The sequence below is a fragment of the Squalius cephalus genome (genome assembly GCF_949319135.1).
Source record: "Squalius cephalus genome assembly, chromosome: 1".
Taxonomy (NCBI): Eukaryota; Metazoa; Chordata; class Actinopteri; order Cypriniformes; family Leuciscidae; genus Squalius; species Squalius cephalus.
Window position 1 is genome coordinate 5,536,714 of NC_137122.1, and position 25,233 is coordinate 5,561,946.

Sequence of the window (25,233 nt, forward strand, 5' to 3'; positions counted from 1 at the left end):
TTTTTTGTTTTTTGTTTTTTTGAAATATATATTTTTTGATATTGTCCTGAAATGAGTTTAGCTTGCCATTCCCTTAGATAGCGCTGCATCGAATTCACACTGACGCCTGCACACTCTTGTCATAGCCAAAAGAAGTGCAGCAGAAGCGGAGCAGAAGGAAGGCTGGCTGGCTGGCTGTGTGGCGTGTCTGTTTTTATTTCGGCTCCCATGTTAACAGGTTAGAGCTTGCACACAGCCTGCGTGACACGCGCGTCTCAGGTGTGGCCCGAGTCGTGCGGAAACCGCGTGCATGCTAGAAATAGAACCGACGCCTATTTTTCTCGCGACACGCAAGCGTGTTGGAAGCGTTTTCAGGCAAAATAGAATGTTTATATGTCATTTTGACACGAATATTAATATTAATAAGTGACATTTTGATGTTTGAAAGTCTAGGTTTTGACATAAATGCAGATATAATGTAGGCTTATTGTATTTTTTTTTATCGATTTTCAAAAATTGCACCTGTCAATACAGAACGAAATATTCTGTAGCCTATTTTGCCGTCAATAGTCTACTCCTTAAACTACATTTAGCAGTATTGTTTGTTTGATCTGACTACAGCACTTTAAAGCTAAATGTAAAAAAAAAAAAAAAAAAATTTAAGTTTTAATTTAAACTTGAATTAAATATATTTGAAAGCTGGCCAAAGCTTGGCACTTTGTACTGTTTAGTTGCAAAAGTTTTTATGAAGACAAAGTAATATCAAACTTCATTTAATTTGTTATTTCTTTTCTTTTAAATTGTATGTCTACTGCAATCACGCAGGAAAAAGTCAACTACATTTACATACTGTGAATCGTTTTTTGAATCGAGAATCGTTTTTGAATCAAAAATCGATTTTGAATCGAATCTTGAGACTAAAAATCGGTATCGAATCGAATCGTGAAATTTTCTGAATCGTGCACCCCTAATATATATATATATATATTTTTTTTTTTTTTTTTTGTCACTGCGTATAGCTACGCAATACTCATTCCTTACTCTCTGGGAACCAAGGTTAGAGTACGTACTTTCGGCTGGTTCCCTTTCTGATTCACTTTAAAGCGGGTTTGGTTCTTTTAAAATTAAGTAGATGTAAAAACACCATCAGTTGTAGTTGTTGTTTCATTTTTTGAGAGTGCAAGCTTTATGTTGAACCAACATCACATTGTAACATTGATTCAATGCCATTACCACACACTAGGATACAGATCCTGTCAAACAGGATTTGCGGCTTACAGAAAATAAAAAAACATCCTGTCAACTCTTGTAAATCACATGACATTTAGTAAACCACATCGGTGCATTTCAGTCTGTCAGATATAACAGGAAGATTTTGACCAGAAAAGGTTTTTCAAGTCTGTTATTTGGTTAGTTTGACTTTAATCATCTTACATGTTATATCTTTCAATATAGTAGTTATAGTATGAGACATTTTGATGAATCCAAACAAAAACTCTGAGTAAAAGGCTTTAAGTGTTGTTGTTCTATATTACACATAATGTTGAGTGTCTCTGTTAGACCTTATTAAATTTGCAAAAAAAAGGTTGTTTGCAGTTTTTGAAGAACACTTGACAAGAAGTCCATGTCAATGTACATTCTAATTTAATTCTAGACTATTTGTCAAAGTTATGAACTACAGTTATATGTTTACATTTATTTAGTAAAATGTGTTTATCTGTTGTATTTATCTAGCAGCTTATCTAGCAGCATTCTTGACCTGACAGACATAAGACATATTTTACTCTATCATTGCAACGGCTGATATTTTATGTTTGGAAACCAAAACAAGTTTGTTTGTTTTTTTGTTGTTGTTGTTTTTGTAAGAAGACTTAATTTCACACAGTAATACTGTGAAATATTATTGTAATTTAAATTAACTGGTTTCTGTTGTAATAGTAGAATGTAATGTGTTCCTGTGTTGCTAAGCTGAATTAGTATTACTACTTTACTAACAGTATTACTGTCAAATTTTCGATCAAAAAAAAAACTTAGATGACATTAAGAAACTACTTTCAAAAACCTTAATAAAAACCTTAATGTTTCCAAACTTTTGAATAAAATCTGTATATATATATATATATATATATATATATATATATATATATATATACAACTAATACAATTGATCTTATTAAGCACTAAAGTCAAACCTGTGTGTTGATGTCTCTGTCTGTGTGTCTGTGCATGTCCTGAATTCCAAATAGCAAATGAAAGTTTTAAGCAGGCCTTTATATAGACGCATAAACAATGTCTGTGTTCCTTGAAATCACATGACATACCAGAAAGTGAACATGTGAGTATTCTGAATGGCAGATTCTACGCTTGCGAGAATACTTTATTAGTTGATTAAAGTAATTACACATGAATGAGCACATATATATATTTTTTTTTAAAGTGTTTTTTTTTTGCTAAGAATCCACTTAAAAAGTTACACAGTGTAGCTTTAAACAGCACTCAGTTTGGACCGTGATAATCTCATTTCCTCAAAGTTGTCTGAAGGATCATGTTACACAGAAAACTTATTGTTATTCATTGGTTCACATGAGGTTGTTCATGTGACTTAAGAGGAAAAGAAAGCAAAAAATGCCTGTTTCAGTTACTTGTCTTTCCTGTTTAAATACGTTGTTAAAAGTTATCAGGCCTCTGACAAACAATGCAAGTGGAGATGCAAGAACATCTCAATGCATAAACTAATCAACTAGTGTTACTAGGACACATGCTTAGACCTGCTTAAACACAAAGTCTCAAGAAAGAAAAAAAAATACTTCACAATTAATTAATTAATTAATTGATTAAATTAGTTATTTATATTTATTCAGACATATTGGACCAAAAAAGCTCTTCATGTAAAACCGAGCAAGGGCTCATACTGCATACCTGAAGGACTTTGTCAGTTTCTGTACATACAAATATGTAACATGTTAATGGAATTACTTTATTGCAATTAATAGTTAAAGTCAAACTATATTTAGATTCACATATCATGGTGTTGTAGTTATTTGCCTGAAGAGGTTCATAAAGAGAGGTTATTTAATTATTTTGTTTTATTATTGATGATTTATGTTATATTGTGAGATATCTTTCAATATAGCAGTTTTATAGGCTTTTGTCATGTATCCTGACTCAAATAATGTGTTTCTAACAGCAAACACTCAGAATAAAGTGAGATGATCTGCTGATGGTCCTGAATGGCTTGTTGAATGAGTGTTGATAGTCTGAGGCTCATCAATATTAACAGATCTGCTGAAAACACTCTTTATTTCATGACAATAGTTCCTGTTTTCACCTCATTTATTATGCTGATGTCTTCAGATCTCCTGTAAATTGACACTTAAATTCACTCTGAATAAAATCACTCACATGGCTGTGCACTTGTAATGACACATCAAGGATGTTAACCCTTTAAGGTACTACTCAACCGTTTGGTAGACCCCACTTTAAGTCACTATATTTAATTGAAAAATGCATCAAGCTTAACTCAACCTGAATGAGTCATCTCTATTGTTTGGTGTAGTTGTGCAATGCTAAAAAAATCCACTAGATGGCGCTGTGTCTGTGAGCAGCATGCCTTTTTATTGTTCCTTCAAACAGCATGTGACACAGCAAAAATTTACTCATCCTTTGATGACGCATATCGACGGGACTTTTAAAGGTAAAACTATTTTGTTGACATATTATCGTTTCAGAGGAGATGTTAAATAGAATTATGTAACTTAATTAAACAAAAATAAGTCTTATAAGGGTCAAATAATTTTTTCAAAAAATGCTCTACCAAACGGTTGAGTAGTCCTTTTAGGGTAGAGAAGCTAGCTAATGTTGGTAAAATTAGCTAATGTTGGTAAAATTAGCTATTTACAATGAACAAAAGGGTTAGTGTTGGTAAAATGATACATTTAATATTATTAAATTACATATTTGATGAGAAATATTTGATCAATATAGTATCTCAAGATAGTATCTCATGGGCTCAAGATACTATCTCGTGGGCTCAAGATACTATCTCGTGGGCTCAAGAAAGTAACTTGTGGCCTCAAGATAGTAACTCGTGGCCTCAAGATAGTAACTTGTGGGCTCAAGGTAGTAACTCGTGGCCTCAAGATAGTATCTCGTGGGCTCAAGATAGTAACTCGTGGGCTCAAGATAGTAACTCGTGGCCTCAAGATAGTATCTCGTGGGCTCAAGATAGTAACTCGTGGGCTCAAGATAGTAACTCGTGGCCTCAAGATAGTAACTCGTGGCCTCAAGATAGTAACTCGTGGGCTCAAGATAGCAACTCGTGGCCTCAAGATAGCAACACGTGGCCTCAAGATAGTAACTCGTGGCCTCAAGATAGTAACTCGTGGGCTCAAGATAGTAACTCGTGGCTCAAGATACTAACTCGTTGCCTCAAGATACTAACTCGTGGCCTCAAGATAGTATCTCGTGGCCTCAAGATAGTATCTTGTGGGCTCAAGGTAGTAACTCGTGGCCTCTAGATACTAACTCGTGGCCTCAAGATACTATCTCGTGGCCTCAAGATACTAACTCGTGGCCTCAAGATACTATCTCGTGGCCTCAAGATAGCAACTCGTGGCCTCAAGATAGTAACTCGTGGCGTCAAGATAGTAACTCGTGGCCTCAAGATACTATCTCGTGGCCTCAAGATAGCAACTTGTGGCCTCAAGATACTAACTCGTGGCTTCAAGATACTAACTCGTGGCTTCAAGATACTAACTCGTGGCTTCAAGATACTAACTCGTGGCCTCTAGATACTAACTCGTGGCCTCAAGATAGTATCTCGTGGGCTCAAGGTAGTAACTCGTGGCCTCAAGATACTATCTTGTGGCCTCAAGATACTAACTCGTGGCCTCTAGATACTAACTCATGGCCTCAAGATACTATCTCGTGGCCTCAAGATACTAACTTGTGGCCTCAAGATACTATCTAGTGGCCTCAAGATAGCAACTCGTAGCCTCAAGATAGTAACTCGTGGCGTCAAGATAGTAACTCGTGGCCTCAAGATACTATCTCGTGGCCTCAAGATAGCAACTCGTGGCCTCAAGATACTAACTCGTGGCTTCAAGATACTAACTCGTGGCTTCAAGATACTAACTCGTGGCTTCAAGATACTAACTCGTGGCCTCAAGATACTATCTCGTGGCTTCAAGATACTAACTCGTGGCCTCAAGATACTAACTCGTGGCTTCAAGATACTAACTCGTGGCTTCAAGATACTAACTCGTGGCCTCTAGATACTAACTCGTGGCCTCAAGATAGTATCTCGTGGGCTCAAGGTAGTAACTCGTGGCCTCAAGATACTATCTTGTGGCCTCAAGATACTAACTCGTGGCCTCTAGATACTAACTTGTGGCCTCAAGATACTATCTCGTGGCCTCAAGATACTAACTTGTGGCCTCAAGATACTATCTTGTGGCCTCAAGATAGCAACTCGTAGCCTCAAGATAGTAACTCGTGGCGTCAAGATAGTAACTCATGGCCTCAAGATACTATCTCGTGGCCTCAAGATAGCAACTCGTGGCCTCAAGATACTAACTCGTGGCTTCAAGATACTAACTCGTGGCTTCAAGATACTAACTCGTGGCTTCAAGATACTAACTCGTGGCCTCAAGATACTATCTCGTGGCCTCAAGATACTATCTCGTGGCCTCAAGATAGCAACTCGTGGCCTCAAGATACAAACTCGTGGCTTCAAGATACTAACTCGTGGCTTCAAGATAGTAACTCGTGGCCTCAAGATAGCAACTCGTGGCCTCAAGATACTAACTCGTGGCTTCAAGATACTAACTCGTGGCCTCAAGATACTAACTCGTGGCCTCAAGATACTATCTCGTGGCCTCAAGATACTAACTCGTGGCCTCAAGATACTATCTTGTGGCCTCAAGATAGTAACTTGTGGCCTCAAGATACTATCTTGTGGCCACAAGATAGCAACTCGTGGCCTCAAGATAGTAACTTGTGGTCTCAAGATAGTAACAAAATCTTGAGGCCACGAGTTACTATCCTGAGGCCACAAGATAGTTATAATAATTTTTTTTTTGACAAAGTGGGACTTGGGGGGGGCTCCGTACTAATCAAATCTTGGTTGAAGTATTGCACCACCACGCACACACACACACACACACACACACACACACACACACACACACACACACACTTGATGTGTTTGGAGCCATCAATAGCAACCATCAGATTTTTTATTGGTCAAGAAATTGCACTTAATATGACTTGTTCTGAATGTTGTTCTTTTACTATGAACAGACATCTCAACCGTTTGGTAGAGCACTGTATCTAAAATACTGTAGGATCTAATTTAAAAAAAAAAATTGATTGTTGTTATTGTTATCATAATTGAATAAAAAATGCAAAGAAATCATTTTTCCTTTGCTTTTTTCATGGTGCGTACCTTAAGAGGCTAAAAATCAGGTTTAAAACTGGTCCCATTTAACACAGGATAACACGGTGTAGGCAACACCGATTTTTGTCGTTATTCTCTGTACAGACAGCAATCCAAATTTACAAAAAAATTAGCTTAATGTTAAAATTGACCGGAGTTCTCCTTTAAGCCTGGTATTTTTAAAAAAAGTTTTATTAATAAAGTAAAGGCATAGAACCAGTTTATTTGTAGTGCATTGACAATAGTTTTATATAATTAGTTTATTAATTAAATTAATAAAAAGACAAAAAGAACTTGAGATGTGTTTTGTAATTTTACCTGAATGAATTTAAAATAAATTTTCTACATTTCAGATTAATATATTTGTTTTCCTTAAAATTTTAATGAACACTAACTTTATTCTCATGTTAATTATACATCATTTATTTCTGTATAAAATAATACTACCATTAAAAACACATTTGATTTTTTTTAATCAATGTAGAATGTGTAACTTTTATTTTTTGCTTTTAAACAGTGTGTGTGTGTGTGTGTGAGAGAGAGAGAGAGAGAGAGAGAGAGAGAGAGAGAGAGAGAGAGAGAGAGAGAGAGAGAGAGAGAGAGAGATTTTGGTTGGGTGACAGTTGTAGGTTACAGTTTGACAAGACAGGGTTTCTGCAGTGTTTGGTCAGTCAAATTTAAGACTTTTTAAGACCTTTTTATGACCAGTATGATTGAAATTTATGACCTACACGAATTACGAAAAATTCATTAAAATTCCTTTCAAAAGTTTTTTTTTTTTTTAATTGACTTTCATTGAAAGTAACAAGATGTATTATTTAAATGTCTAAAGACAGCTCCAACGCCTTCTTACCCAGTGTACAATATGATTGATACTGATTATTTGCAACGGGCTTGAGCCAACTAATAAACACACCATCTTTGAGCCGTTAAATGTACACTTTCCCATTGTGATAGACCGGGAGATTTCAGTTAGGGCTGGGCAATATGGCCAAAAACAATTATCACGATAATTGTTATATATTAGTCAATATCGATAATTATCACAATAAATGTCAAATATTTATTTCTTTCAAGTTTAAAGACATACTGTTGCTTCTAAGTGAAAGTTGTAGAAACCAGGGGCCTCATTTATAAACGTTGCGTACGCACAAAAGAAGGCGTACGCCGCTCTCTACGCAATAATTGGTATTTATAAAAAGCAAACTTGACGGGAAAATATGCGGTCCTTCACACAAGCTCTGACCCAGGCGTACGCACAAAAACGGGTGAAATGAGAAATGGCGACACCGTCGGCAGAATGAAGAAACACGTGAAAGTGTGTGAAACTGTGAGATAGGGGTAGCTGCAGCTTGGAGTAATGGGCGTGGCAAGAGGTTTCTCATTGGTCAAAGGAGTTTCCTCCTGGACAGAGTCGGAGCTGCGACACAGCAATGGCGGCTCGTGGAGCCTCTCAATAGTTCCCGAAAGTAGCAGCAGCGCGGTAGAACAGACCGTTTGTGATGCACTTGTAAAAGGTAAGTCGTTTAAAGAATAAGATTGTATATTATCAGTACATCTGAATCAAATTAACTTGTGTATTAAAGCATGCTAGTTTACTATTGCTCTCTAAATTAGTAGTTTTAGGGGACGTTATCAGATAAAAGAAAGGTCACTGGATAAAGTTGGTAGTGCATAACAAACCACGAACAGCCTATTAATGGTTAAAACCGTTCTATTAATGCATTTTATCCTTTGTTATGTAATAAGAGTTAAAGGCTTCTAAACAGGTGTTAAATATAACATTGGGGAGTGTGATAGGGAAGTGATAAAATGAGAATATCCATTTCATTCCTCATTAAATGTGCGTTTTTTAGGCATTGTGTTTCTGTAAGCTACCTGTCTATATTATGTTTCAGCTCAGCTGATTTTTGGATTGATGGGAAAGGGAAATAGAAGTTTATTTGTGAGATTAAAAACAATGCTTAAAAGCAGCAAGCCATTTACAAAAACAAATCACACTAGACTAAATGGGAAATAATACTAAATACCACAACATGTAATATATGCTACTATAATTTGTCCCGTTTTTGTCTCCTTTATCTCTTTCAACACAAGAAGCAGAAAGGGATTCAGTGGATCCTGAAGACTCCCTGCACTGACGCTGTACCCTCACCTTCAGTTTCAGCTCCTTGGATTTTACAAGACTTTCCTTGCTCCTTATTTTTAATAAACATTAAACTTCCCAGTGTTGGTCTTTGTGAAAAAGTTCAGATGTACCCAAGTATGATTAGTGCTCAAAATAGCATAAAATCTTTAGTTCTATTTAGACTGCTCCTCCTGCTGACTCGAGCATATTTTCTCCTCTGTGTCAGACACTACAAGAACAAAGATGAAAAACCGCACTCTCAGGTTATATTTTCATACATTTATTATTACTATGTCCTCACAGACGCGTTTCGGCCTAAGCCATCATCAGTGTGTACTGTGAAACACCGAAAAGATTGTTTTTTTAAAAAAAAAAAACACATCACAGGTGAACCTCATTCCGCAAATCATCAGCACCGTCAGGTGCATCAAGTTACCAACATTGTGGAAACACCAGGGGCCTGTACCATGAAGGTAGCTGAACAAACTCGGGGTTACAGGATTAGTTTTGAGTTGACAAAACCAAACCGATGCAATCAGGCTTTATTGGTACCATGATGCAGCTCATCAACTTTCTCTGTCAACTCAGGCTTTGATCCTCAAGCTATGATTACTCCACGCGCGCGTGCACATAAAAGAGTGACGTCGACACTGAACAACCAATCGCGGGTCGCGATTTTTCCGCGGAGGAGCAAGAGATAATCATTCATAATTACGATGAATTTAAATATGTATTTCAAGCTCGAAACAATACGGTCTCTGTGGCCAAAGCAAGAGAAGACTGTTGGAGAAAGATTGCTGATTGTTAATGTGTAAGTTAAACAAATACGTTCTATATTTATGTAAAATTATGTATGTATGTGTAGCCTATAGGCTACGTGTAATATAGCCTATAGCCTATTTTTATAATATACCGGTATAAAAATGTGCATGTACCGGTACTAAGAAAAATTAATATTCATTGATTTTTAGATGCAACTCCAAATGTTCTTGGCAGCAGATAAAGACAAAATATAAAAATATAATTCAAAGTGGTGAGTATTTACCACAACCTTTTATTACTTTTGTGAACATTTTATCACAAACACTTGTTTGCAGAAAACAGAAATAAAGAATTAAATTCAGAAAACCAGAATACACTGGCAGAGTAGTTGGCTCTGAGTAGGCAATAAGGGACGGCCGATTATGGATGGAATTACAGGTGCTGTACAGTCTGACCCTGGTGCTGGCTCCTCTAAGCAAGTAACACTGGGTACGTGTGCAATACATTACTACTTTAAGTTTTAAATATGGCTGACTGTATGTTCTGCAGAAGGAAATACAGTGTCCCTGTTGAAGCCAGCACACATACACACAGTCTCCCACACAGAGGTCAGTATGCAGCAGACAGAACACCAAACATAACCTGCTTTACAACAGTTATGCTTTACATTGGCCTATTTTTATTTATTAGGGTGGAGGAAATGAAGACACTCTGTCTGTGTGTTCTCAGACAGTTGCTGATGTGAATGCACTGGGCTTTTTATTATGGCAAACATTTGAATGTGTGGCATAAAAAAGGGACTGGCCCTTACACATCTCTTTTATTGTAGGATTTTTCACAACCTGCCCCAGAAACTGAGGCCTCTACCTCAATGGGTTTCAGAAGAAATGTGAACAAGGTTAAAAAACTTAACATAAATTACAGTCAGTCCTGTGTTTGTAGGAAATCAAGGAACTTTTTGTGATTTGATGAGCCTCCAGAAACTTGTAATGATCATGTTTGTGGTGGAATTATGTTTCAGGTGGAAACAGACTCAGTCAGGGCCCTGTACAAAAGGAGACTTGAACTAGACTGTTCACTAAAGGAGACTTGAACTAGACTGTTCACTAAAGGAGACTTGAACTAGACTGCACAATAAAGGAGACTTGAACTAGACTGTTCACTAAAGGAGTCTTGAACTAGACTGCACACTAAAGGAGTCTTGAACTAGACTGCACACTAAAGGAGTCTTGAACTAGACTGCACACTAAAGGAGTCTCGAACTAGACTGCACACTAAAGGAGACTTGAACTAGACTGCACACTAAAGGAGTCTTGAACTAGACTGTACACTAAAGGAGCTGACTGTGAGCTGAGGAGGCTCCAAACAAAATCAAACCGCTGGATAAAACTGATCTCAGTATGTGTATATATATATAAATATATATGTATAACTTATTTAACCAAGTAACACTTTAGTATGAATATTTATTAATGCAACTTTCTCTTGCTTTCTTTCTCCCTCCCTCCCTCCCTCCCATCCCACAAAACCAATAAAACAGTTTGAGACATATCTGCAGTTTCAATGTGCTTTTATTAAGTGTAATATTGTATGGTGATTGCCTCTACATCTGCACCAGCTGGGTGGTCAGGTCAAGTGTGATCGGGTCAGTTTCATCGGGGAGAAGCTGGTTTTGTGGTAGTTCTCGCTCTGTTCTACTGGTGGCTATATTGTGCAGAATGGCACATGCAGCCACTATCTGTGATCTCTGGTGACTCTTAAGCGCCGAATTGAAACGTGCATTTAGGATGCCAAAGGTCATCTCTATCTTCACTCTGGTTTTACTGACCGCAACATTGAAGCGGTGCTGTGGCCCTGTCTGAGGGTCATGATAGGGGGTTATTGTGTAGGTTTTTCTAGCTCAGTTCAAATTAACCCTTAAAGACCGATACGGCCGCCCGCGGCATAAAATAACTATCGTTCTAAAATGTTTAATAACTTTTGAGTCGCTAATCCAATCTGTATGCTTTAAAATGCACCGTAAAGATGAGATTCTCAGTTTTCCCGTGTTATCACGGATGTCTCTGTTGGTCATTCAGTGGCTCCGTAGTGCCGGTGATTGCGTCATCAAAATCTGCAGCAGTGATTCGTCAAGGAAACACATGTGGTTTCTTTCTCTGAGCCAAACAGGAACGATTGTTGATGCTTAGTCCCACCCCCATGCCCAGATTCGTCCAAACGGTCATCAACTCAACCAATAAACATAGTGATTGGCGTTTTTAACAACCAATCACGTTTCTTTATACATTTTAACTAACGCAATGCATTGAAATCTACACATGAAAACTAACGGATGCAAAGTTTTTGACCATAGCGCAAAACAGGAAAGAGCATAAAACATGAAAGAGCATAAAACACGAAAGAGCATGAGTATGTAAAAAACAGCAGTACAAATCGGAGGATGTGTTAGAATTGATTTTTTAAACGAGTCATTAGACGATGACCTGGTGGAACCTTCCGATTCAGAAAATTGTTTGAATCATTTGCACTGTTTATTTATCTATTTGTATTTAGTTTGTGAAGATTATTTGCACTATTTGTTCATTAGCACTCAGTATATTACCCTCAATGAACCATTTCTTCATTTGCACTGTTTATTTCTTTTTGTATTTAGTTTGTGAATATTATTTGAACCATTTGTTCATTTACACTCTATATTGTATTGTTAGTATTTATATTGCACAGTTGTCACTACTTGTTATATTGTTTGCATTTGTTGTTCATGTTCAAATTATAATATAATTTTCTGAAGAAAAATGTTTGCTTCAGTGTTCTGTTGTAATATAACAACTTTTTTTTTTCTGAACTTATTTGGACACATCTACATTGTCAGTAAATGTAATACACCTGTTTTTACTCAAAAACGCCTAGAATAATATTATAATAAATGGCTATAACTTGCTGAGGGATTGTTACATGTAGACAAAATTTCATCTGGAAGTCTAAAACAACCAAGTCTAACTTTCTAAAGGAAAAAAACAAAACTTCAGGAAGTTCTGTTTGAGTTCACACTTAAAACAACACATTTTTTGCTGCCGTTTTTCTTAAAATCCTGTTAATTTCATAAATTCTCTGACAAAAGAAATGTAAAACTGGGACTTTAAATGAGCTAGATGGAAACTTTAGGTTCTCCTGTTTAAAATGATATATGGCACTTGATGCTTGCTGCTAGAATGGGTTAGAAAAACAAAGAAAAGTACAGGTGAGTCAGGCACCCCAAAAATGTTCTAGGTCTTTAAGGGTTAACAGTGTTTTGTACTGTACCAAATTTAACTTGCTTTCCTCAAAGTGCTGACACAACACAGACTCACAGAAAATTTGTGAGTCAAGCACTGGAGCCAGGCCATTTGTCATCCAAACTTTGATCATATATGTTCATGACCACAAGTCGTCTGCAGATGAAATGTTAAGTAAATCATTGTTATATCTGTTAATGTCACTATTAATTTAAAGATTCATCTCACAGAAAATAATCATCTCACATATTCACATCATCTCTACCTGAACATTATGGCTGTGATAGGACTTCCTATTAACATAATCTGCCTCATGTTCCCCTAGAGCAGTGGAGATTGGAGCAATAGACTGCATACATGTTGCAATGACTCTAGGGAATCCTATCATAAGATTAACAGAATAATAATAAAAAAAAGATTCAAAATAATTCTTAACATGTATTATATTGTATAGTACACTTGTGAAATTTGCTTAAAAAAAAAGTGTTCATGTGATGTCACCCTATCAATATATCTTACTGGCAATTTTATAAAAGCCCTCTTTTATGGACATGGTCGATCAATGTCCGGGGAACACTATTAATGAAACTTTTCATGTACTCCTGCAGAGCGAGGACCACCTTACGAATGGTTTGACAAACTGTGTTTTCCCCTATAGCTTCTGTGCGTCACCCACCGTGCAAGAATGTACCACTTGCAAAAAAAAAAAAAAAAACCGCAACGCAATATTTGCGGTACAGTAAGTGCATGAATTCGACGTGTTAAATTCTTTATGTGCGGCTCAAGAAGTTCGCAAAGATAAGACATTCCTTCCGCGGAAAATCTGTATCTTTCATACAAGTAACTTTTAGGAAAGGCAAGGGGATTTTGTCTGGCTAAAAACTCTTTCTCTACGAGCTTGTCAAACAATTTGCGCTGAGATGTCCACCGGATTTGGAAGAAAAGGTGAAGTCATTGCAACAGACACTTGGAATAAGTTACGTCACCTATATGTTTCTTTGCTCTCAGCTGATTGGTCAAACTTCAGTCTGAGATCTTGAATCCAGAACATAACCTGCCCCGGAGCAGGTTAGCCGTGCAGCGTAAGATACCATGGCAACGAACACAGATTAAAGCCGAGCTACTTTCATAGTACCTAAAACCCAGGGTTGGCGGAAACTAAGCTGAAACATAGCTGGCTAGCCACCTAATCCGGCTTCATGGTACAGGCCCCTGGAATAACACAACACAACATACCATATGTAATGTCCATGTGACCCTTATGAACAATTTATACAAAAACGAAAAATAAAAAATAAAAAAATAAAATAAATAAATAAACAAATTAATTTCAGAATACATGGTTAATACAAAAAGCCCCTCATGAATCTGGAATGCGAAAATACAATAGTGACAGCGTCTCAAAAAAAAAAAAAAAAAAAAAAAAAATATATATATATATATATATATATATATATATATATATATATATATATATATACACACATATATATACACACATACACATATATATATATACATACATATACACACATACACATACACACACATATACATACACACATACATACATATAATAATAATAATAATAAAAAAAAAGAATTTAATTGATTTCAAATTACATGATTTCATAAAAAACAATTCAAAGGCAATTCTTCATTTAAACCATTAGGGTATACTGTTTGAAGTGTATAAATCCAAAATGCCTCTCGTTGAAGAAGGTAGCGCTCCCTATCTCCACCCCGTTGAAAAGATTTAACTAACTCGATGCCTTGAAATTTGAAAGTACAGATATCATGTCCAAACTCATTCAAATGTCTCGCCACGGGTGACTTAAAGGGTTAGTTCACCCAAAAATGAAAATTCTGTCAGTAATTACTCACCCTCATGTTGTTCCAACCGCGTAAGACCTTCGTTCATCTTTGGAACATAAATTAAGATATTTTTGATTAAATCTGAGAGCTGATCACTCCTCCATAGGCTTCTAAGGGACTGAAACTTGCTGGCCCAGAATAGTTATTAAAGAGATCGTTAATATAGTCCAAGTGACTACAGTGGCTTAATCCTAAGTATATCAAGCGACGATAATACTTTTTGTGCGCAAAAACAAACAAAAATAACGACTTTATTACACTATTCATTTCCTTCTCTCTGGGCCTCGTAGTGTTTTTGCGCTGTAACGAATACGACTCTGGGTAAATTTGAATTAGCTCAAGAATATGGGGAATTTTGGGAATATTAATTTTTATGACTCATGGTCATAATTCATAAGTCGCATGTACATTTATTTTATCAATTATCGAGACTACCTTGTTCTGTGACTGGTCTGACCGACATTTAATTCGTCCAGCGAAATAAATGTAAAATCATTACAGTCAAGAAGAGATATTCACAAACTTCAAGAGAGTTTCATGTCCTGGCCACGGACATCAACTTCCTGAGTTTATTAATTGAAACTACTCAAGTAGTCTATATTTCGAGCTTGTAGCTTAAGATCTTTTAAAGTTTCATTGACTTATAAGGTGGATTTCCAAACACAGAGGCAGTGAAAAGTATTTATGAATTTTAATAAATGCAAAACTAGAGATTATGAGCTACGAATATACACGTACGTAAAAATGCAAACAATAAACAAACAACATATAACCAAACAATAACATAAGTGATCAGAATGAAATGAAAGAAAGAAAGAAAGAAAAGAGAAGAGGAAGAAGGGGAACTTAATTCACAGTCCTAAGAGATAGACACCAGGAAAACAGCTTTTATCAACTCAATATACTTGCAGTATTCTGTGCTCTTTCAGTGCGATGCTGTAAAAGAGGCGCGCGTGTCCGGCTGGTTTGCGTCTGGCTTCGTCTTCTGGGTCGTTTTGCAAGACGATGTAAAGGCTTACTTGAATTTAAGTTACCGCGAAAATTAGGTTCGTCTTCCGTGCGGAAGAGGCCAGAAATCTTGGTTTCTAAGGCAGCAGGCTTTTACATGGCGCGGGGGTTTGTGTCCCAGAGGCCACGGCGAGGCCTGTTCAGCTGGTTGCCATGGAGCTGCGCTACACGTGGATGAGGTCCGGGATGAGAGCGACCGGAGAAGAGAGGAAGTGGAATCAGCGGGGTCGAAGAAGGAAGAGAGGATAAGAGTGGGGGTCTCTTCCTTTTAACAGACAATCTGTTTACGCCTTGTTTTGTGACAGAGCGAATCAAACTTCTAATCTGTAGCGGGAAGACGTCTTCTTTGTGTGAAGAAAAAAACACGCCCCCTCTTACCATATGTCTTATGAGGGAAAGGTTTCATACTTCCTCTTAAGATTGTACATACAGAATAATACATTTTACTGTAATCTAATACATATATATATTTCCGTGAGATCACTACGATTAGAATGATACCAGACATGGTGTACGGACATGGGAATACAGATATGCATTTCTAATGTAGGATTCTGAGCATTTTAAGAGTCAATGGATTTCTATGATAGAACATAGAAAATCTCAATCTGCCATGGAAATTATACACACATAAAAATACATATGAAAAACATGGTTCTTGGATCGCCTGTGTGGAAGTGTATGGAATGTGGGCTTGCAGGAAAAGGATGAGCTGCAGCTTTGGAACCATAAAGGTTTATGACCAGGTCGAGGTCGTATTACAAGACACTATTGAGTGATTTTCTTTCAATGAACCTTCAGAAGTAAAGATTTTACTCTAGCAAGTCGCACCTCTATTATAAATTTGTAATGAATGGTAAAATGACATTTTACTATGTGGAAGTCCATATATGGAAATGTGCTTCAGTTGCATCTCGTGGTGGGTTTCTGGTTGAAAGTCCACGAGTGTGTGTGTGTGTGTGTGTGTGTGTGTGTTCTGGAATGTCCTGAGGCTGTAAAATCACAGGAAGTCCATGCTAAACTAGGGGGGTTTTACAAAGGGGGTCTTAAAAACAGGGTCCTCTTTATGGCTCAAATGTCCCTCTGGGGAAATTATTAACCAGACGATGTGTTTTGACGTCACATGATTCCTTAATTTGAAAAGCAGATGCCATTGTTGCTACATAATCCCCCCTGTTGTTAGACGAAATCCGGGATGGACTTCGTCGAACAACAAGTAGGCACAATGGATGGCAGGTGGCTCATGACGATCAAATAGCAGGTGGTTGCTAGGCTGATGATTCAGCTCAAGTGAGGTTGAGGTGGTCGATGTCGTGGGACCCCCCCCTTTTTCACGGTTCGTAGGAACTCGCCAGACACGGCTTTGTGAGCTTGGCTGTGGATGCTCACGTCTTGTTGAGTCTGGTACAGGATGAAAGCCAAGACGAGTGTCGGGGCGTGGTCGGTGACCGTGGAGATGCCCATCACCATGTTAGACTTCCTGAGTGTGAGTCTTGCCTTGGTGATCAGGAGTCGGGCTGCTCTCTCTCCATGCGATGCCGGATGCCGGGCCTGGTGATGTCCGATTGTGGCTGCTTTCTCGCGAACCACCACAGCATCCTGTTAGAGGAAAAAGGGAGAGAGAGAGAAAGGGAGGAAAATTTTCAGCAACGGATGTCCTTGGTTGGCTAGGACAGTCTTGTTGCTTCGCTGAGGTTGGTATGCCACGTGCTTCGATGTCTCATGAGTGGCGTTGGAGCATCATTGTTGGCATAGGAAAGGTCTGTTCATCAGAGGCCCGCATGACCTTCTTTGTACACAGCGGAGGTGTCGTAAGCGGCTCTGAGGCGTGCAGTGTAGTTGGTAAAGTTTGTTCGTGCTGTGTAATCACTGCAATCGTGATGGTGGTATGTATGTGGCGCAGACATCAGTCTGGTTGCACAGCTGCAGGTCAGAGATGACCTTGAAGCAGCAGGTGTCAGTGTTCGTTTTCTGTGTCGGTGTCAGACGTGGCTGCACTGTCTTCATCTGTTGTGTAAGAAGACTCGGGCTCATCAGGGTTCTGGAGAGAGTGGCTATAGGTTTGACGGTCAGGGCTTGGAGTTCTGGACGGCGGGTGATGCTGGTTCCAGAATCTTTCTGAGCGCTCGGTCCGACGCTTTGGATGAGCACCATCACAGTCGTGCTGCCACCTGCTGTCTGGCTCTGAGCAGTGCTCAGAGACGGAGTAAATGGTGTGTGTTTCGACAGTCTTTTCATCCATAGCCCTTTGCTTGGTGTAAGCCTTGTGGGCTAAGTCTCTGAGTTTTCGAGTAGACATGGTTCGTGGGCAGACGAGCACACCGAGATGTTTACTCACGCTGCTATGTAGATTCCGCAGAAATAACGTTCTAAAGTTCACATCTTCTTCCATACCTGGGGTGTCGGTTGCTCCGAAAAACGTTTGTCGGAGTCGGCCATAATAGGAGTTTGGGTGTTCAAGTCGGGCCTGTTTCACGTCGAGGGCCGTGATAAACCCTTGGTCAGATTCTGGGTCAGAGAATTCATGGATCAAAGCTTGTCGCAGTTGCTTGTAATCTGCTTTGACAGCCTCTGGTTGTCGATCCAGGAAGCTACGCACTTCTCTATTTGCGGTGATTCGTAACAAGTAGAACTTGTCCCAAGCTGTCACGTTAGCGACAGTTTGCAGGTGAAAATCAATGTCTTGAAGGTAAGAATGAACACTGTGGTCTCCGGCAAACGTAGGAATGTTTCTGGCCAGCTTGTCAAGGCTGGTTGGACGAGAGCTGTTGCTGGGGGCCCAATCCGTCTGGAGAGGATTCTGACCCTTTACAGCTCTTGGTATTTGGCTGACAGGCGAGGTGTTGTGCAGTGGGCTTTCGCCCCCCTTTTCAGCTCTGGGTGTGTGGCTGAAAGGTGCGGACTCGCTGGAAGGGGGAAACGGTGTGAGATGTTCTTCCCCTTCCCTGTCACTGTTAAGTCTGTAAGCATGTCTCAGTTCTCTGCGAACCATGTCTAGTTCGTCTTCGAGATCGTGTCTCTGTTGAGCGAGCTCATGGATTTTAGTCTCTGCTCTCTCAAGGAGGGCTTCAGCCTGTTGGAGCCTTTCGTTGAGTTCCTTCCGGGTGAGTTCCTCCGACTGTTGTCTTTGGTCTGTGTGCCGATGAAGATCGTCTAGGGCATTTTGAAGTCTTTCAACTTCCTGTTGTAGCGTTGTGTCCGTCTCGTCCTCTTCCTCGGTCAGGGAGAGGAGCTGGTCTAGACGGCTCTGTGTGTGTGCTCGGTCCTCCAGGGCCTCTGTGGCCTGGAGCTGTAGTGCGGCTGTCTTTTGCTGCAGGTCGGCGTTGCTCCTTTCGCTGTCCCGGGCCCTGGCGACGAGTTTGAGTGCAAGGTTTCCGAAGATTTTGGACAGCTGCTCGTGGCTGTATGTCTGGGCTGGATCATGGGACTCGAACTGGCTCAGGTCTGTGTCCCGTTGCTCTTGGCTCGAGCGATGTGGGTCCTGGGGCAGCACGGTCTTTGTTATGTCCCTCAGCCATGCCTCAAGGTCGTCCCAGCGGACTGCAGGACAGGGTGAGCTCGACATCTCGGCTTACTGTTGGCGAGAGAAGCACAGCACACACAAAAAGAGACAAAATGCAAGTTTGTTTTAGGGTCAAATGAGCTATACTCATACGGGCTAGGCCGTTTATGAGAATTTCGGGCTAACTGATGCCGACAGTTAGCGGAGCCAATTTCGTGGGTATGGCTAAACCCACAATAGAGATTTTGACAGGCGGTAGCCTGGGAGTCGTCTAAAGACGCCCGCTTGGATTGTTTACTCTATTATTCAGCTTTCCTGGGGTCTCTCTTAGGTTCTGTATGTAATGAAATGAGAGAAACAAATCACAACAGAATAGAGAAAGACAAAGTTAGAGGTAGGGAAGAAAAGGGGAAACACAACACAAGGAAGTGAATTGATCTGCAATGAAACGTCACAAACAATAACACGGAGAGTGTTATATAGCAAAGTAAAAAAAAATTAAAGAGGCCTAAGCCTATTAACACTGCTAGAGTTATCGGGACAGGACCTCGAAAGAAGGTGTGTCTTAGAGAGAAAAAGGTGGGCCAAGCACTTAAAATACACCAGGAGGAATATCTAGTATTCTGTGGTTCATAATAAGTGGATGGGTTCTATCAAATTTTAGTTACCTGAGGTGAATAGAGGTCATCCAGGTGGAAACCAGTGATGACGTCTCAATCACCACAGTGCACTGACTGAGTCCTGCCCATAGATACACAATAAGGGATTAAGAGGTTGGACTTAATGTGAATTAAGGCTTTCTGGTTTCATCAAATTGGGTAAATATGTATGCAGGAGTCAGAGGCAAAGGCTTTACTAAAATAGTGATACAACAAAAAAAATTATGATAACTGATGGTGATTTATCAGAATAACCTACCCCACCCCCCCCCCCCCTTTGGAGAAAAGAGGGAAGAGAAAAAAAATTATCAATGAAATAAAATGTGAATAACAACACAGGCTTGAGACGCAGGCAGAGGGATAGGCCCCGGCAGTGGGTTTGTGCCACTAGGGTGAGGGCCGTATGTCTTCTCAGTGGTCTTCCCTGGCTGATTAGACACAATTTTGAATTAAAATTCAAACTAGTTTGAATTGAAATTCAACTAAGCATGCAAGGGGAGGTTCAAAATAATAAAAATAAGGAAGGAAAGAAAATTAGAATGATGACAGTGACGTATCAATACTAAAATTAATTAAACTGAAATTCAGAATGACTTCCCATAATCCTTACAATAACACTGAAGTTATTAGTATTGATTATAAAAATAATCAAACGAAAAGGGTAGCAATGAGACACTTCAATTGCAGACTGGGTTAAGCAGATATTGATAAGTCGACCCAAGATGGCCACACGGTGGCGTGCTTCTTCCTAGGTGGACCTATCAATGAACTGAGTGAAACAAATCTAAGTTTTTAATTCGAAAAGTTTTCTTTTTTTCGAACTTAACTTAAAGTGTGACAGTCGAAAACAGAAAAAGGAATTGTCTAACTCCAAATAATATCAGCATAAGCTAAGCTTGAATGCAGTTAAGTATTTGAGAGAGAAACTGAATGCAGAGAGGAAAAGAACTTGAAAGCAGGTGTTATCTTAGAACGCCACCAGAGGGCGTAATTGCGCTCGCGCAGGCTGACGTCAGTGGGAGGCGACGCTCACGTAGGATGACGTCGGTGGGGCGCGCGTGATTTGAGAACTGCCACGCACCTAGAGGCTGCCCTCTAGTGTCGGTGACGTGATTCAGCAATTTAGACAGCAGATTTTTATCTGTGGAAATCACGAGTATTTCGCGCTCTGTTGCATGCGGAAAATGCGAGTTTCACAACATGTAACTACAGGGATTACACATTTATATTACACATTTACATTACACATTGAGACGGTTTTAGCATAAGAACAGGGACTATCATCTTTTCTTAATTCATAAAACTGGTCTTCAATTACACATTAGATATAAAACGGTTTACATAAAAACAGGTATTAAAACTTCTTGTTTTAATCACTAGAAACTGTGAGCAAACAGGCATTAAACATCTGTTTACTTAAGCTGTGAGCACAACAGGCATCAAAACAGCTGTGAGCATTAATTATCATTTGCTCATCTCCCATAAGCATTAATCAAAATAGCAATTTTATGATTTTTGCGTAGGTTTACGAAATTGGATCGCGAGGCCAATTCCTGACCAGGAGTTTACCGTTAACGTATTATCATAAGGCCTATTACGACTGAAACTGAGGCACTGCCCAGGTCAGATTTACGCCTTCGTCCTAAAAGAGATCCTTCGTCTTCATTTAGTCGGTTTAAATCATATTACATGTACTAACTGTAAAGAGTTTTGCTTCGTCTTTACAGAGACACAATGTAATGTCATGAACTGCAGTTTTAGCTCTTAACAGTGATTAAAAATGCTTAGACATTTTTTGGAACTGTTACTTTGAAGAGCTGAGCTGGCTTTGTGCCTAACGTCAGCTGAGTGAGTTCGCCTTAGCGACTTACCTCACAATTCAAAACGCGCGTGTAACGTTACAATTATTAATACCAATAATACACATTCACTGAAACTGAATTTGTTCCACCAAATAAAGTTTGAAACTGCCTAAAATAACTCCACCAAAACATGTAACGAATACGACTCTGGGTAAATTTGAATTAGCTCAAGAATATGGGGAATTTTGGGAATATTAATTTTTATGACTCATGGTCATAATTCATAAGTCGCATGTACATTTATTTTATCAATTATCGAGACTACCTTGTTCTGTGACTGGTCTGACCGACATTTAATTCGTCCAGCGAAATAAATGTAAAATCATTACAGTCAAGAAGAGATATTCACAAACTTCAAGAGAGTTTCATGTCCTGGCCACGGACATCAACTTCCTGAGTTTATTAATTGAAACTACTCAAGTAGTCTATATTTCGAGCTTGTAGCTTAAGATCTTTTAAAGTTTCATTGACTTATAAGGTGGATTTCCAAACACAGAGGCAGTGAAAAGTATTTATGAATTTTAATAAATGCAAAACTAGAGATTATGAGCTACGAATATACACGTACGTAAAAATGCAAACAATAAACAAACAACATATAACCAAACAATAACATAAGTGATCAGAATGAAATGAAAGAAAGAAAGAAAGAAAAGAGAAGAGGAAGAAGGGGAACTTAATTCACAGTCCTAAGAGATAGACACCAGGAAAACAGCTTTTATCAACTCAATATACTTGCAGTATTCTGTGCTCTTTCAGTGCGATGCTGTAAAAGAGGCGTGCGTGTCCGGCTGGTTTGCGTCTGGCTTCGTCTTCTGGGTCGTTTTGCAAGACGATGTAAAGGCTTACTTGAATTTAAGTTACCGCGAAAATTAGGTTCGTCTTCCGTGCGGAAGAGGCCAGAAATCTTGGTTTCTAAGGCAGCAGGCTTTTACATGGCGCGGGGGTTTGTGTCCCAGAGGCCACGGCGAGGCCTGTTCAGCTGGTTGCCATGGAGCTGCGCTACACGTGGATGAGGTCCGGGATGAGAGCGACCGGAGAAGAGAGGAAGTGGAATCAGCGGGGTCGAAGAAGGAAGAGAGGATAAGAGTGGGGGTCTCTTCCTTTTAACAGACAATCTGTTTACGCCTTATTTTGTGACAGAGCGAATCAAACTTCTAATCTGTAGCGGGAAGACGTCTTCTTTGTGTGAAGAAAAAAACACGCCCCCTCTTACCATATGTCTTATGAGGGAAAGGTTTCATACTTCCTCTTAAGATTGTACATACAGAATAATACATTTTACTGTAATCTAATACATATATATATTTCCGTGAGATCACTACGATTAGAATGATACCAGACATGGTGTACGGACATGGGAATACAGATATGCATTTCTAATGTAGGATTCTGAGCATTTTAAGAGTCAATGGATTTCTATGATAGAACATAGAAAATCTCAATCTGCCATGGAAATTATACACACATAAAAATACATATGAAAAACATGGTTCTTGGATCGCCTGTGTGGAAGTGTATGGAATGTGGGCTTGCAGGAAAAGGATGAGCTGCAGCTTTGGAACCATAAAGGTTTATGACCAGGTCGAGGTCGTATTACAAGACACTATTGAGTGATTTTCTTTCAATGAACCTTCAGAAGTAAAGATTTTACTCTAGCAAGTCGCACCTCTATTATAAATTTGTAATGAATGGTAAAATGACATTTTACTATGTGGAAGTCCATATATGGAAATGTGCTTCAGTTGCATCTCGTGGTGGGTTTCTGGTTGAAAGTCCACGAGTGTGTGTGTGTGTGTGTGTGTGTGTGTGTGTGTGTTCTGGAATGTCCTGAGGCTGTAAAATCACAGGAAGTCCATGCTAAACTAGGGGGGTTTTACAAAGGGGGTCTTAAAAACAGGGTCCTCTTTATGGCTCAAATGTCCCTCTGGGGAAATTATTAACCAGACGATGTGTTTTGACGTCACATGATTCCTTAATTTGAAAAGCAGATGCCATTGTTGCTACAGCGCTGCGCGTCTGTGTTGCACGTCATCACGCATCACACACATGACCCGCTTCGGCCAATTGTGAGCCTACGTGGTGACGTGTAACACAGACGCGCTACGCAAAAACACTACGCGAACCAACTAGAGGCCCAGAGAGAAGGAAATGAATAGTGGAATATAGTCGTTATTTTTGTTTGTTTTTGCGCACAAAAAGTATTCTCGTCGCTTGATAAACTTAAGATTGAACCACTGTAGTCACATGGACTATATTAACGATCTCTTTAATAACTTTTCTGGGCCAGCAAGTTTCAGTCCCTTAGAAGCCTATGGAGGAGTGATCAGCTCTCAGATTTAATCAAAAATATCTTAATTTATGTTCCGAAGATGAACGAAGGTCTTACGCGGTTGGAACAGCATGAGGGTGAGTAATTACTGACAGAATTTTCATTTTTGGGTGAACTAACCCTATCGTGATTGCGTATGTTACTTTTGTGTTCGTGTAATCTTGTTCTTAACTCTCTTTTTGTTTTACCAACATAACAGAGCCCACATGGGCATTTGAGCAAGTAAACAACAAAGGACGTACGGCAAGTAATTCTCCCTCTCACAGAGAATGTCTTGCCGGTCCGTGGATGTGAAAAGGAATTACCCATAATCATCGCATTACAATTAATGCAACTTGCATTAAGTTGCATTAAGTTAAGTTGCATTAATTGTAATTTGTAATTGTAATTTAATGATCTGAGATGTCATCGCTCTGCTGCAGAATTTCAACGGCATCAACATCTATTCTGTGTGATAGCCTAATATTAGATCTAGAGTATGATTACGATGATGAGTAGGTCCTGACACGTGTTGTCTAACTCCAATAGAGTTTACAATGTCTTTAAATGCCAAACCCAATGCATCTTTTTCATTATCGATGTGTATATTAAAATCACCAACAATTAGGACTTTATCTGCAGTCAATATTAATTCTGATAGAAAGTCCGCAAATTCTTTGATAAAGTCTGTATGGTGCCCTGGTGGCCTGCACACAGTAGCCAGCACGAATCTCAAACGTGATTTATCGTTATCATTAGCGCATAGTTAATGCATAGGTAACCAGCGCCAATGTAAAGAACATTTTGGCCATGGCCAAGGACACTCTTTGCTTCCAGATGCCCAAAAGGAACAAGTTTGATGCCTGCTAGGAAGATCGGACTGCGTCAAAAAATGGAAATCACATTATGATATAAATGTTTATCTCCAAAACACATTGGCCACTAGGGATGGGTACCGAAACCCTGTATTAAACGAGCACCGGTGCTGAATTTTGAAAGACCGCTGGATCGATAAGCTCGGACGTTATCGGTTCTGCTGTCGGTACTGGAGAAATTAAGAAAGTACACGTGCTATATATTATTGCTATTAAGAAATTATTATCTTGCAAATTTAATCTCGCCAGCCACTTCTATATATAATAATATTGAACCCTTTGTCTCAGGGGCGTAGCCATGGGTGTGCCAGGGTGTGCCGGTGCCACCCAGAGTGGCAGCTGGCACACCTAAAAATGGATGCAGAATTATTTTTTATAGTCTTAATAAAAAATGTTTTACTAAACTTGGGCTACTGTTGTTTACCTAGAATATATATTTTTGAATCAACCCTTTCATGCGTAAGTTAAAAATATTTTAACCTGACCCCTTGTTGCCATGGCGACGCGTCATGATTGTCACGTGACAGACACACCGCAGCCACAATAACTAACAGATGTATCG

At 39.1% G+C, this 25,233-nt stretch overlaps 3 protein-coding genes across 6 annotated transcripts in view; 2 read left to right on the forward strand and 1 right to left on the reverse strand.

Moving 5' to 3' along the window:
* Nucleotides 1–2,283, reverse strand: part of LOC307169178 (interferon-induced very large GTPase 1-like) — a 29,052-nt gene extending 26,769 nt beyond the window's left edge. Inside the window, exon 1 of one of the 3 annotated variants that reach the window (XM_079889643.1) lies at nucleotides 2,172–2,283. In XM_079889643.1, coding sequence (XP_079745769.1) covers nucleotides 2,172–2,263 — 92 coding nt within the window. In that variant the 5' untranslated portion in view covers nucleotides 2,264–2,283. The remainder of the gene's footprint in view (nucleotides 1–2,171) is intronic. The other 2 variants (XM_079889645.1, XM_079889644.1) reach the window with 2 other exon arrangements.
* LOC307155885 (uncharacterized protein) overlaps nucleotides 1–25,233 on the forward strand; it is a 468,056-nt gene that overhangs the window by 263,869 nt on the left and 178,954 nt on the right. The window lies entirely within an intron of this gene.
* LOC307155857 (interferon-induced very large GTPase 1-like) overlaps nucleotides 1–25,233 on the forward strand; it is a 250,519-nt gene that overhangs the window by 165,532 nt on the left and 59,754 nt on the right. The window lies entirely within an intron of this gene.